Source organism: Gadus macrocephalus, chromosome 18 (genome assembly GCF_031168955.1).
Source record: "Gadus macrocephalus chromosome 18, ASM3116895v1".
NCBI lineage: Eukaryota > Metazoa > Chordata > Actinopteri > Gadiformes > Gadidae > Gadus > Gadus macrocephalus.
In genome coordinates this window covers 5475018-5488169 of record NC_082399.1, presented here as the reverse complement: position 1 = coordinate 5488169, position 13152 = coordinate 5475018, and the positions used below count along the sequence as shown (strand labels likewise).

The 13152-nt window shown below is 48.1% G+C and overlaps 1 protein-coding gene across 1 annotated transcript in view; it reads left to right on the top strand.

The window, feature by feature from the left end:
• The window catches only part of ca10a (carbonic anhydrase Xa), a 101399-nt gene that overhangs the window by 49366 nt on the left and 38881 nt on the right, over positions 1 to 13152 (top strand). Inside the window, exon 4 of the mRNA XM_060036620.1 lies at positions 444 to 586. Within this exon, the coding sequence (XP_059892603.1) occupies positions 444 to 586 (143 nt within the window). The remainder of the gene's footprint in view (positions 1 to 443; positions 587 to 13152) is intronic.

Genomic DNA, 13152 nt, shown 5'->3' with positions numbered 1-13152 from the left:
TTGCCTTTGTGCCCATGAGCATGACACCCGGACCCCTGACTGCTCCTAGCCAGCCTTAAATGGTTGGCACGTGTGTGTGTGTGTGTGTGTGTGTGTGTGTGTGTGTGTGTGTGTGTGTGTGTGTGTGTGTGTGTGTGTGTGTGTGTGTGTGTGTGTGTGTGTGTGTGTGTGTGTGTGTGTGTGTGTGTGTGTGCGCACGCGCATGTGTTGTAAGGCGTGCTTTGAGCGATTGTCACATTGCAATGAAAATTAATGTACCGTTTGTCTTGTGATCTGAGTTGAAACGTGGATGATTTCAAACCCATACTCTGTAGATCAAAGCCTTACCCTAGCCCTCTGTAGACTGAAGAACCACAAAACCTGTGTTTAATCCCTCTATCTGCTCCTCAGTTCTATGTCCTCTGTTTGTGGAGATGCTGATCTGTGTGTGTGTGTGTTTTCAGTGCCGTCGTTCTGGGGCCTGGTGAACTCGGCGTGGAACCTGTGCTCTGTGGGCAAGAGGCAGTCACCGGTCAACATAGAGACCAGTCACATGATCTTTGACCCCTTCCTCACGCCCATCAAGCTGAACACGGGGGGACGCAAGGTACGCACACACACTTACACTTGTCTCTGTGTCAGTCTCTGTCTGTCTTTCTGTCTCTCTGTCTCTGTGTGTGTGTGTGTGTCTCTCTCTCTGTCTCTGACTCTCTCTCTGTCTCTCTCTGTCTCTCTCTCTCTTTCTCTCTCTTCTCTCTCTACATCTGTGTCTTTCTCTCTCTCTCTCTCTCTCAAACACACTCTCTTTATCTCTGTCCTGCTCTCTCTCTCTCCCTCCCTCTCTCTCTCTCTCCCCCCCTCTCCCTCTCCCTCTCCCTCTCCCTCTCCCTCTCCCTCTCTTTCTCTTTCTCTCTCACTGTTTGATGGATGCTGGTGTTTTTTTTCTCACCTCTGTCTCTTCATCTGTCTCTGTCTCTTTCTCTCTCTCTAACACATACTCTCTCTTTGTCTCTCTGTCTTTCTCTCTCTCTCTCTCTCTCTCTCTCTCTCTCTCTCTCCCTCTCCCTCTCCCTCTCCCTCTCCCTCTCTTTCTCTTTCTCTCTCACTGTTTGATGGATGCTGGTGTTTTGTTGATTTTCTCCAGTTTCTACTTGTGCTCAGCTCACCCTCATACCGCTGCCAGGCTGTGTTGTTGAACTGCTGCAGGTGTTCTGTATTTCCTCCAGTTATTTATTGTGGGTAGCGTCTTAGCACCGCATCCCTGATCAATGATCCTCGCCACTGTTCCTGTCGACAGACAAAGTGGTCTATTTGTTCTCAGGGAAGCACAACGAGACGAATTCAAAAGCATTTTGGCCATTTTCGTCCCCCATTTCGTTTTTCGGGGGGTTCCCGAACTGCAATATGCTCACAATGAGAATAAATGTGTGTGCTTACAGTAAACAAGATCAGTGTCTCATCGGGACTTTACGAAGAGAATAGTGTTTTCTTCTCTTTGTTTTGACTTAGTGGTGCTCTCTTTGTGTACATCTGCTACACCACAGGCGATACGGAGAGTATCTACCGCACTGTACTGCACAATTTAAACCTTGTTCGCTGCCATATGACAACGGCTAATTAGGATACCTGCCCAGATGGGCTGTTTGTTTACCGGGAGACGATGCCACACATCCCAGAGAGTGTGTGATGACCTACTCTCCGCAGGGTGGGCTGTGTGTGTGTTTTTAAGGCAGGAGAAGACATGGCTTCCGCTTCATCTCTGTAGTCTTTGTTCGACCAAACTGAGTTGTTGTTGGGCGTGGACGGAGACAAAGGCAGCCGGACAAAAAGTGTTTGTGCGACGGTTCGAATGGTTTGAACCGCGAGCCGTTAAAGTTCTGGTCGAGTAAATCCAAACAGCGCCCCGTGTTGTTTTTATCCCCTCGGCGGATCGTCTGTGAAGTCAAATAAAGCCAGGAGCAACTCTCTCCATTCATCTTTTAGGGCCCTCATTTCCTCTCTCTCTATCGCTCTCTCTCCCTCTCTCTCTCTCTCGCTCTCCCTTCTATAAACAGTTACATAAGACACACACACACACACACACACACACACTCACTCTCTCTTTCTCTCTCTCTCTCTCTCTCTCTCGCTCTCGCTCTCTCGCTCTCTCCTCCCTCTCAGCCCAGGCCTAAATGTAATCTGTTGTGTCTCCATCTCTCGGTGCACCTGAGCTGTCAGCCGATGAACAAGGCGCTAGCCTCACCTTGTCATCACTGATTCATCCCCGTCCCTCTCTGGCTGTTGGCAGCCAGTCAGCCTTGGCCAGCCAAGCAGGCGCAACAGAGACCCAATGTACTTAAAAAGCACATCCCCCCCCCCCGCCCCCCACCACCCCCGCCCCCCCCCCCACCCCCGCCCCCGGTCCACAGCAGAGGTACATGTCACCCATAGGCCTGCTAGTGGGGCGGGGGGGGGGGGGGGGGGGGGAGAGAGAGGGAGGCATGGGAGAAGAGGGAGGAGGAGGAGGAGAGGGAGAGGGAGGGGAGGGAGGAATTGGAGAGAAGTAAGAAGGGGAGACCAATAGGGAGGGAGGGATGGGAGAGAGTTAAGAAGGGGAGGGCGAGAGTGAGGGCGGGAGGGATGTGAGAGAACTGGGAAGGGAAGAGCGAGAGAGAGAGAGGGAGGGAGGGGAGAGGGGAATGGGGGAGAAGTAGGAGGAGGAGAGGGAGGGAGGGAGGGAGGGGAGAGAAGGAGGAAGGGGAGAGAGAGGGAGGGGCAGGGATACTTGTAACGGCCCATTGTGTGACCGTGTATGGTGGATTAATGAATAGTCTAAGGAAATGAAATTGCCTTCTGAATAGAAATATTAATTAACTAAGGGGGAGCATCAAGGTTGAGCTGCTGGTTTGAGGGAATCGCAGTTAAATAAATAACAAGATCAGCATTAATTGAATATTTACACTGCCTTAAACAATTGTAATTACCAAAAGATATTGCTTTGCAATTTTGCACGTTAGCCCAAGATATATGTATATAAAGCTAGTGTTACCTGTATTGTACCACATCAAAGTCTCTCCAACCCTATCTTCTTTCAAATCTGCACTCAAAACATACCTTTTTACACTAGCCTTCCCCACCTAACTCCCACCTTATTCTTCATGTTTAACCTCTGTTTTTCTTTTATTCCTAGTCTGTCTTACATAGTTTTGATAGGGCAATATGTAAAGCGTCTTAGAGTACCATATTAAGCGCTATATAAATTTCATTTATTATTATTATTATTATTGCTACTTGTTGTTAAGCGTCCTAGAGTGTGATATATCTTTGTTTTTAGGGTGGTGAAACTAACATATTGCTAAGGAGGAATTGTCTGCTGTCATTTGGTTGGCGGTCAATTGGTTGATGCTCTTATCTTTTTAATGAATGGAGTGGAAGCGTTTAGTGGTGGAAGCCTTCCAGTATGGCTGCTGTCTGTACCTCTGAGCTGCAGATCTCTATCTTTGTGTGTGTGTGTGTGTGTGTGTGTGTGTGTGTGTGTGTGTGTGTGTGTGTGTGTGTGTGTGTGTGTGTTTGTGACAACGTGCGTGTGTGTGCACAGAGCTTTGGTGGCCATGTTTCCTTCTTATGTAATTACAGCCAGTGTTGGGTAGAACAACAAACAACACTTTGCACGGCAGCTGCCCTTTCACCCCTGAGGCAGCCAAAGTGTCCGGGTTTGCCTCCCAGACAGAGCAGACAGCCCACCAATCAGATAGTGAGAAACACAGATAGCCGGCCAATAAGCATGCTCCATTTATTGTTCTCTGTCCAGTGCACAAGGCCTTAATTTCCTGTGTCGGACACCAGGTGTGTGTAAATAAATATATATCTATAATTAAATATAAATATATATATAATGTTTTTTTATTTAATTTTTTATTATCATTGTTTTATTTTTTAATTTGTATTGTATGTACATATATATTTATATGTCATATCTTTGACCTAGCAGGTGAGGGGTGTTCTAGTATTGGGAATCTGGGTCTGGCAGATGTTAGTCCCTTGAGGGCCGTGGGTTCCCGGTACAGACCATGTGGGTTTAGATGTGTTTCACACCGGGAGTAACACAATCTGTGTTCTGTACAGTCATTCCATTTGTTCTAGGTGCGGGATTTGACAGGTGACTCGAAGGTGACGCACTTTCAATCTCGACTTCAATGAAAGAAAAGGAGATATGGTCTAAGTACGGCATTGAAACGAAAGTTTGTTCAACCAAAATGATCCCCTTCTCATTTAACTAGGTGTTATCGTTTGGTTTCTATTGTTAGTTTTGTATTATTCATTTGTGTCAGAAGCAGAAATTTGTACTCACTGCCTACATAGAATTCAATTTCTGAAAATATATTACACCTGATAGAAAAATAACACTGAGATATGGAAACACACTTTTATCAATTTGTATACGATGGCCTATTTGTTTTATTCTGCCCCGAATGTTGCCGTGCTTTGGCTCGCTCCAGCTCCAGGGGGCCATTTTGAAGATGCCTTACAGAATAAGTAGCCGCTGGGGGGTGCTTGGGCTGTTACAATATATTGTTGAACATGATTTGTTGTGTTGGGACTGAGTCAGACAGCTGACAGGGGTCTGGTCGCCACGGCGATGTGCATGGGAGAGGCGACGGACCTGATATCCAGAGGTTCCTATGGTGTCTGCAGCCGACATGTGGAGCACACCATGTCAATGTCGGAGGCACATCCGTCTGAGGGCTCGCATGTCAATCCCACTTTGATAGGGAGGGAGGGAGAGAGGGAGGGAGGTAGGTGGAGAGAGAGGGAGGGAGAGGGGAGGGGAAAGTGAGAGAGGGAGAGGGGAGAGGAAGAGAGATGGAGGGACAGAGGGGCAGAGTTTGAGGAGAAGGGAAAGAGATGGAAATGGAGAGAGAGAGAGAGAGAGAGAGAGAGAGAGAGAGAGAGAGAGAGAGAGAGAGAGAGAGAGAGAGAGAGAGAGAGAGAGAGAGAGAGAGAGAGAGAGAGAGAGAGAGAGAGAGAGAGAGAGAGAGAATGGGAGAGAGAGAGAATGGGAGAGAAGGACGACAGGGGGAGAGAGAGATAGAGAGAGAGACGGAGAGTAAGTGTGTAAGAGTGTACGTACCTTGCAAGAGAGAATAGACTGAATGTGTGTGTCTTATGCAAGCGTGTATGTGTAGGAGAGGGGGAGAGAGAGACATCCTTATGCGGCCGTGTAGGGTGAATTAGTGGATAGTTGAAGGAAATTCAATTGCGGCCTTCTGAATAGAAATACTAATTAACTAAGGAGGAGACGGCATCAAGGTTCAGATACTGGTTCGAGGGAATCACAGTAAAATATATATTAAGATCACCATTAAATGAATATTTACTGTCCGCGATCACTGCAATAACTACTGCGATTTCATTGCAATTAAGCCCATTAGCTTATGGTGGTGGAAAGTTGATGGATTAGAAGTTGGTATATATAGTTGATGTGTACTTTACATCGAGAGAGAAAGAAGGCGAGAGAGAGAGAGACGAGATTCGGTAGATCTCTCTTCAGAGAGGCCAGAGACAAGTAGAGGGCGAGAGAGCAGCGCTGATAGCACCTGGATGTGTAAACATGACGTGATGAAGCAGTGCATATGTGTGCAGGGGGTGTGAAGCCTGACTCACGGGCGGCCGGGGAAATGATGCGAGAGCTGGATGCTCACCAACTGGGGCAGAACCCTGTCCAGCCTGGGGCTTGCGCCATAGTCATACAGAGAGAGATGGACACATAGATACAGAGCGATAGAAAAAGATCCATACATTTATTGACACATAGATGGACATAGGTAGATAGATGTAGCGGTAGATAGACTGACACATAAATGTATATAGATGGATATACAGATAGATAGATACATTGATAGATATAGAGAAAGATAGACGCATACATATATATAGATGGATAAAGACATAGACACATCGATGCATATAGAAAAATATGGAGATAGACACGGAAATAGATATAGACAGAAAGATGGATAGATAGAGAGATAGATAGACGCATATATATATATAAATGGAGCGATAGTTATATATATTTAGGTTTAGATATATAAGTATTAAAGCAGAAAAATTTAAAGAACCCTCAACGTTATTAAAGGGGTCGGTCAAGACGTTGGTCCTGGGGTGTTTCCATCGCGGTGTCGGCCGCTCTCTTCCGCGGCGTGTCGCGGTCGCCTGCAGCCAGTTAATCATTCCCGACTTTGTGTTTCATCGCCGCCGCTGCCGCATGCCTACGCCTCTCTAACTGGGTCGCTCAACGCGCGCCAAAGTGACTCTTATCTGTGTCACATAATGCTTGGAGTCATCCCAAAAAGATCCAGCAGTCAGCATAATGGATGGAGAGGAGCCTCCGCACTACGGGGGCGCTCTCTGTGAGTCTTCCCCCGATGAAGACGGAGGGCTTCACCTAACAAGGTTACGGGAGACGCTTCACACGGAAGGCGGACGCTCGAGCCACTAATTAGGCTGACACTGACACACAGACACACACAAGCAGGCACGCGCACATGCACAGATGCACTCACGCAGACAGATGCACTCACGCAGACAGATGCACACGCGCATACACACACAGATGCGCACGTGCATAGATGCACACGCAGGCACGCACACACATGTGCATGCAAGCGGACGCGCACGCGCACGCACGCACGCACACACACACACACACACACACACACACACACACACACACACACACACACACACACACACACACACACACACACACACACACACACACACACACACACACACACACACATCCGCACCCGCGCACACACACACATGCACAGATACCCATGTATGAAAACACACACAGCATGTGTCACAGCAGTCTGCTTTTGTAGTTGGGGAAGAAGGGGTAGGGGGGGTTGGTGATTAGTAAGCTGCTAGTGAACACCTTACAGACGGACTGACGAGAGGGAGTCGCTGCAGAAACAGCTTCTAACAAACACTTTATCCGTCCCTTTGCTTTAGCCATCCATCATCTATCTTTCCATCTTTCCATCTCTCCATCCATCTATCCATCATGCATTTATGAATCCAACAATCCATCCACCTTCTTCTCCTCCATCCATTCATCCATCCAACCATCCATCTGTCTATCTATCTATCCATCCATCCACCCATCCATCTCTCTCAGACAGCTGTGGCGATGTGGAACGGCCACATGGAGGTTGGATGAATCTGTTTACAGTGGATTGAAACGAGAGGCCCGCGCACGTCCTGCGTGTGTTCTGCTTCAATGCTGCAGTGCACCTCCATCTGTGATCCTTTCCTTACCTTGACTGCAGCATGTCTGCTCTGGTAATCCCTCATGTTCAAATGAAGCACCCCCAGTACTAGACGGTCGTCAGCTAAGGCTATCCTTGTCCTCAAAGAGACGTGTTGTAGATGTTGCAGTAGTAATGCACACCACACCACGCACACACACAATATGTAAAACACTTCTTGAAAAGCGTTATATAAAGTAGGATTATTATGAACATCTGGTGAACAGGGGAAGGCCTGGGGCGACGCTGAATGGTGGATTGTCTTGTTAGACTTAGCCGTTGCTGATCATTTAATTGGTTTAGTTTTTTCGCCATGTCAAAATGAGCCAACTGATCTGACAAGCAGCATTTAACAACTTTTAATGAATAGAAACTAAAAAAAAGCCCTCTCTGGGACTCGCTTGTCATATCTACTGGTTCAGCTCATTGCCGTCTTCATTTATCATGTCCATGTGACGCAAGTTCAACCAAATTCGTTGATAGGCTCGGTAGCACCGCACCAAAGCTTGGTAGCGCGACAGCACTTTAGCACCGCTGCGTATCACACTAGCTCTGTAGCTCCGTTCCACCATAGCACAGCAGCGCCATAGCCCCCTAGCCCCTTAGCACCACTGCTTGGCACCGCATCACGCCCCTCACAAAAATCCAAGATGGTTGTCATCTGAATCTACATGGAGGTTTATCCCCACTACTTATCTTTCATCCATCACGGCGGAGGGCCGCGGGCCCGAGGCAGGCGCTCATATATCCGTCAGGACAAACAAGATGGATGAGAGTCTCTCTGCAACATCGCTCTTCCCCTGCGCTCATTCGCTGGCTGGCTGCTGCCATCGCCGCCCGCTGTCACCCCTTCCTCTCTCCCTCTCTCTCTCTCTCTACCTCTCGCTCTGCCTCGTCCCTATTCTTTAACGGTGATCCCCCCCCCTGTCCCTCCAACCTCCACCACCACCACCACCACCACCACCTCCCCACACCACCCCGGTGCAGGGCGGCCAAGGACGGCAGTTATGGCCTCATGTGTTATAATGGGCCGCCACTTTTGCCTGAATACTATCTTTAGTGTGTGTGTGTTTGGATGCCGCCGTCGCTTTCTGTGTGATGGACTGCAGCGAGGTGGCGGCGTATATGAAAAGGGGCCAGCCACACACATAATACGTTTCTGTAGGCCACACATAGGCGCGAGACACATACCGCTTCGCTTTTCTGTCTTCCCTTTGTCATCGGAGCTCTACTAGTCTGGCTGTGCTCACACTGAAACGCAACAAAAACACATATTTTCTTTTGAAATCGACTGCATTTCCATATTCCTGGAAAGAGCGAGGAGTGTTGTGAACACTGACTTCTTGTGAACACTGACTTGCTGTTTATTTGCCACTAAGAGGATTTGCAGTTAGACGTCTAACCATGCGAGCACACTGAGTGTCATATACTTCATATATTTTGATATGTATTTTGACTGTGCATCACTGTGGGAGTGTGACTTCAGCTCAAGTGCTCTAATGTGATCCGTGCCCCGGTTTCCAATCAAGCTAGTAAGAGTTCAGGCAAGATCCCAGCCTTCTGGATCGAATCTGATCCGAGCCGTTGTAGAGGTTCAAGAAAAAGAGGTTGTTCAGGGTTCACCATGGAAATAAAAGATCAAGCAGCACAACATAGGGGTTTCACTCCCACACACACTCACACACATACACAAAATCACACTCACAAAATCACACACAAACACACACACACACACACACACACACACACACACACATAGACACACACACACACACAAACGCACACTCCCTCTCGTCCTATACTATTGCATGTATCCATGCGGATGACAATGATGTATTTGGCTATGTTAGCACGGCACTAGCAATGCACTTAAGGGACCAACTGAGTGCCTGGGAGGGCATTAAATATGAACACGCAACACTGCTGTATTGCTAAAAATAATGACATTCCCATTTACTAAACCGAACATCAAACGCGGCTCCAAGTCATATTGCCCCGGTCTCATTGGCTTTAGATTATGTTTCATACTCTGAGGTCTCCCCACTTGGATGAGTTACCGGAAGGCCTGGTCAACAGAAGATAGATTCCCAACTTGGCTCTAATGCCTTGGACTCTTTCTGAGGGCCAAATAATTATTCATGTACACATCAATTCACAACACATTCAAAAATGATTTTTGAATGTAAAACACCCCCACTGTGTATGTAAAGAGGTCTGTGTCCTCTGTACCCCATTTGTTTTAATAACTTCCCCATGCATGATAAACGTCCATTTATCGTTCACCTTCTTCCTTTTATGTACATTCTTCCGCTCTACCGACTCGGTTGCGTGTTGTGTGTTTGTGGTTTTCCGCCGTGCCGTCATTTCCATATTTTTTCCATTTACAACGTAGACGTAGATCTCAGCATCCAATTGCGTTACTCCTCCTCCATTTTCTCCCCTTTATCCGCCCGTAATGCACGGGAGTAAGGGGCTCTCTAAAACGTCCGATGACATTTTTAGCGTCAGCGCGAGACACTCTACCGCATAGCAACGAAGACTTTATACCCCGCTCCCTTTGGTGGGTGAACACCCGCACGGTGCCCTATTGCTATTATTACACCATCGCCCACCTTCTGAAAAATATTTTGTGCTCCGTGTCTGTCACCAGCCATTATAATACACCTTCTCTGGGCTTCCAGACTCGGATTAATGTCTACTGAGTGGCTGTCCTACAGCGATGTGAGTGAATGAGAATGGGTTTCAGTGTTGAAGCTAATTCACAAAAAAACAGAAAGCCCCGTTAAAGGCCGCAATGGGAATCATTCACCTAGCCGGCATCTTGGTTCTGAACTTGAGCTGGGAGTGGGAGCAGAATTGGGGAAGATGGATTCAAGATGGCTGCAGGGTGAATGCGACCCATAAAACAGTTAAATGATAAAGCAATGAAAGGTATTTGGCACATAACGGTAACTCCATTATACAAATACGTTTATGTTGTTAATATGCCTGACCGTGAGTATATGGCCGACAGAGAAAAAAATGGCTTTCAGTGAGTAGGTATGGCCAACAGTGAGCTTGTACGACCGCAGTGAGTTAATACCCATCAAATGGAAGAAAAGAGACATATTAATCATCTCTGGGTGAATATCACACTACTTTCTCCACTTGGAATAACCTTTGACTTTTAACTCAGACTTTTAACTCTGACTGCAGTCAGCCGTCTCAACGAAGAGGAGAGGAACTCACACGATGGACTGAGGTCAGAGTGGAACAGAGTCAGAGGTCTTGTGTGTGTGTGCGTGCGTGCGTGCGTGCGTGCGTGCGTGCGTGCGTGCGTGCGTGTGTGTGTGTGTGTGTGGGGGTGTGGGGGTGTTTCCGATGTAATACTTGAACTAGAAAAGAGTGCTGGATAGCGGATCTCTTAGGACCTTGAAGACTCTAGCATTGCTTAGACGTGGCTACACAACTGTACCCTTGGATTGAATACTCATGGACAGACACACATACACACACACACACACACACACACACACCTTGACTGTTTGAGTCAGCCTGCAAGCTCTCCATCTCTGACTCTGGGCGGTTGTGGGTTCAGAGGGCGTGTTAGGGGCCTGGGGGGAGACGTGGTCTCACTGCTAATGATGACAACATTAGAGGCCCTGCGGGCATATATACACACACACACACACACACACACACACACACACACACACACACACACACACACACACACACACACACACACACACACACACACACACACACACACACACACACACACACACACACACACACACCGCAAGATCTCAACTCGAACTCCCTCATTCGCTCTCGATCTCTTGCTCTCTAGCTTTCTCTCTCTCTTTCTCAATTCAGTTCCTCTCTCTCTCTCTCTCTCTCTCTCACAAGACCTCGCTCTCGATCTCTTGCTCTCTAGCTTTCTCTCTCTCTTTCTCAATTCAGTTCCATTCTATCTCTCTCTCTATGTCTCTCTCCATCAATATGCGTCTATCTCTCTTTCTTTCTTTATCTCTCTCTCTCTCTCTCTCTCTCTCTATTGTTCTCTCTCTTTCTCTTTCTCTCTCTCTCTCTCTCTCTGTCTTTCTCTATCTCTCTCTCTCTCTCTCTCTCTCTCTCTCTCTCCCTCTCTCTCTATGTCTCTCTCTCTCTCTCTCTCTCTCTCTCTCTCTCTCTCTCTCTCTCTCTCTCTCTCTCTCCCTCTTTCAGTTCAATTAAATTCCCTCTCTCTGAGGCTGAGCCGTTTGAAGGCCTACAGGGGTCTCCGTTCCCTCTCTACCAACAGCTTAGACTTCCTTCCTCTTCCTCTCTCCTCTTTTTGTCTCTCCTTCTCTCTCTCTCACACACACTGTAATTTGTCTCTCCATACATGTAGTTCCGTCTTTCTGACTATCTCTAATGCATCTCTGTATTTATTCCTCTGTTTACATTTGTCTGGATCTCTCTTCATCTGCTAGTACACTCAAGCACGCACGTATGCACACAAATACATCCCAGCCATAGTTTAATTTGCAACGGTGAGGTATTTGGAGTTCCTGATGTTTTGATTCATGGTTGTTGTTTTCCTAAAATGCAGAAAAGTTGTCCATCACGCGGTCCAATCAATGTTGAACCTCTGGGCCTCCATGCTGGGTGCTGTGGTCGTGGTTAACATCATTCCAACGGTCCACTGTGTAGAAGATATATGTGCAATAGAAACACAGCTGTAAAATGCAGCAATTTAGATGACCAAGTTTTTACTGGCTAAGTGGTTTGTAAAATGTTTGTTGAATTGGATCTGTGTGTTGACATTTTAATTGCGATAATTAGACGATAAATCCAAAGGCATTGTATTACATTGACGTGAGACATGGTTGGATGCCAGATTGTATATACATGACACATCATTCTAATTATGTGGAAGTAAGGGTTTCTTTCACGATATCACACTGGTTTACTAGCTCCATCCTTAATTATAGTCTGGTCATTATTGTGTTATTCTTCAACTGTGTGTTTGCAAACACGCATCAACCTGGAACCACACAAACATGTATGGGTGTGATTCCACGATGATACACATGCAGATTTTTTGCAGTGTTTTCTATGCATTTTGATATTCCAACAACAAGAGTTGGCTGGGGGGGGTTGTGTGTCTGTGTGTGTCTGTGTCTGTCTGTTTAACCTGATTGAGAAGCGTGATATAATTAAGTAAAGTAGATTAAACCCAAACAGCCACAAGCACGCACGCACGCACGCACGCACGCACGCACGCACGCACGCACGCACGCACGCACGCACGCACGCACGCACGCACGCACGCACGCACGCACGCACGCACGCACGCACGCACGCACGCACGCACGCACGCACGCACGCACGCACGCACGCACGCACGCACGCACGCACGCACGCACGCACGCACGCACGCACGCACGCACGCACGCACGCACGGCACGCACGCACGCACGCACGCACGCACGCACGCACGCACGCACGCACGCACGCACGCACGCACGCACGCACGCACGCACGCACGCACGCACGCACGCACGCACGCACGCACGCACGCACGCACGCACGCACGCACGCACGCACGCACGCACGCACGCCACGCACGCACGCACGCACGCACGCACGCACGCACGCACGCACGCACGCACGCACGCACGCACAGGCAGGCACATTGCGTGTGGTGTTGTTGCGTTGCCCAATCAGATGCCAAGCATGCGTCATCGCTCTAATCACCCAGAGAAGCTGAGAAGGAGAGGCATGTGAGCCGGATCAGCTGACCAATGACTGACGGGCAAAACGTTCCCGCTGTTCCTCCCTGCTGGGCTGCACGTCAAGTCAGCCGTGACGAGACTGGTGGCTCATGTTTATCCCTTCTTGTTTTGGCGCT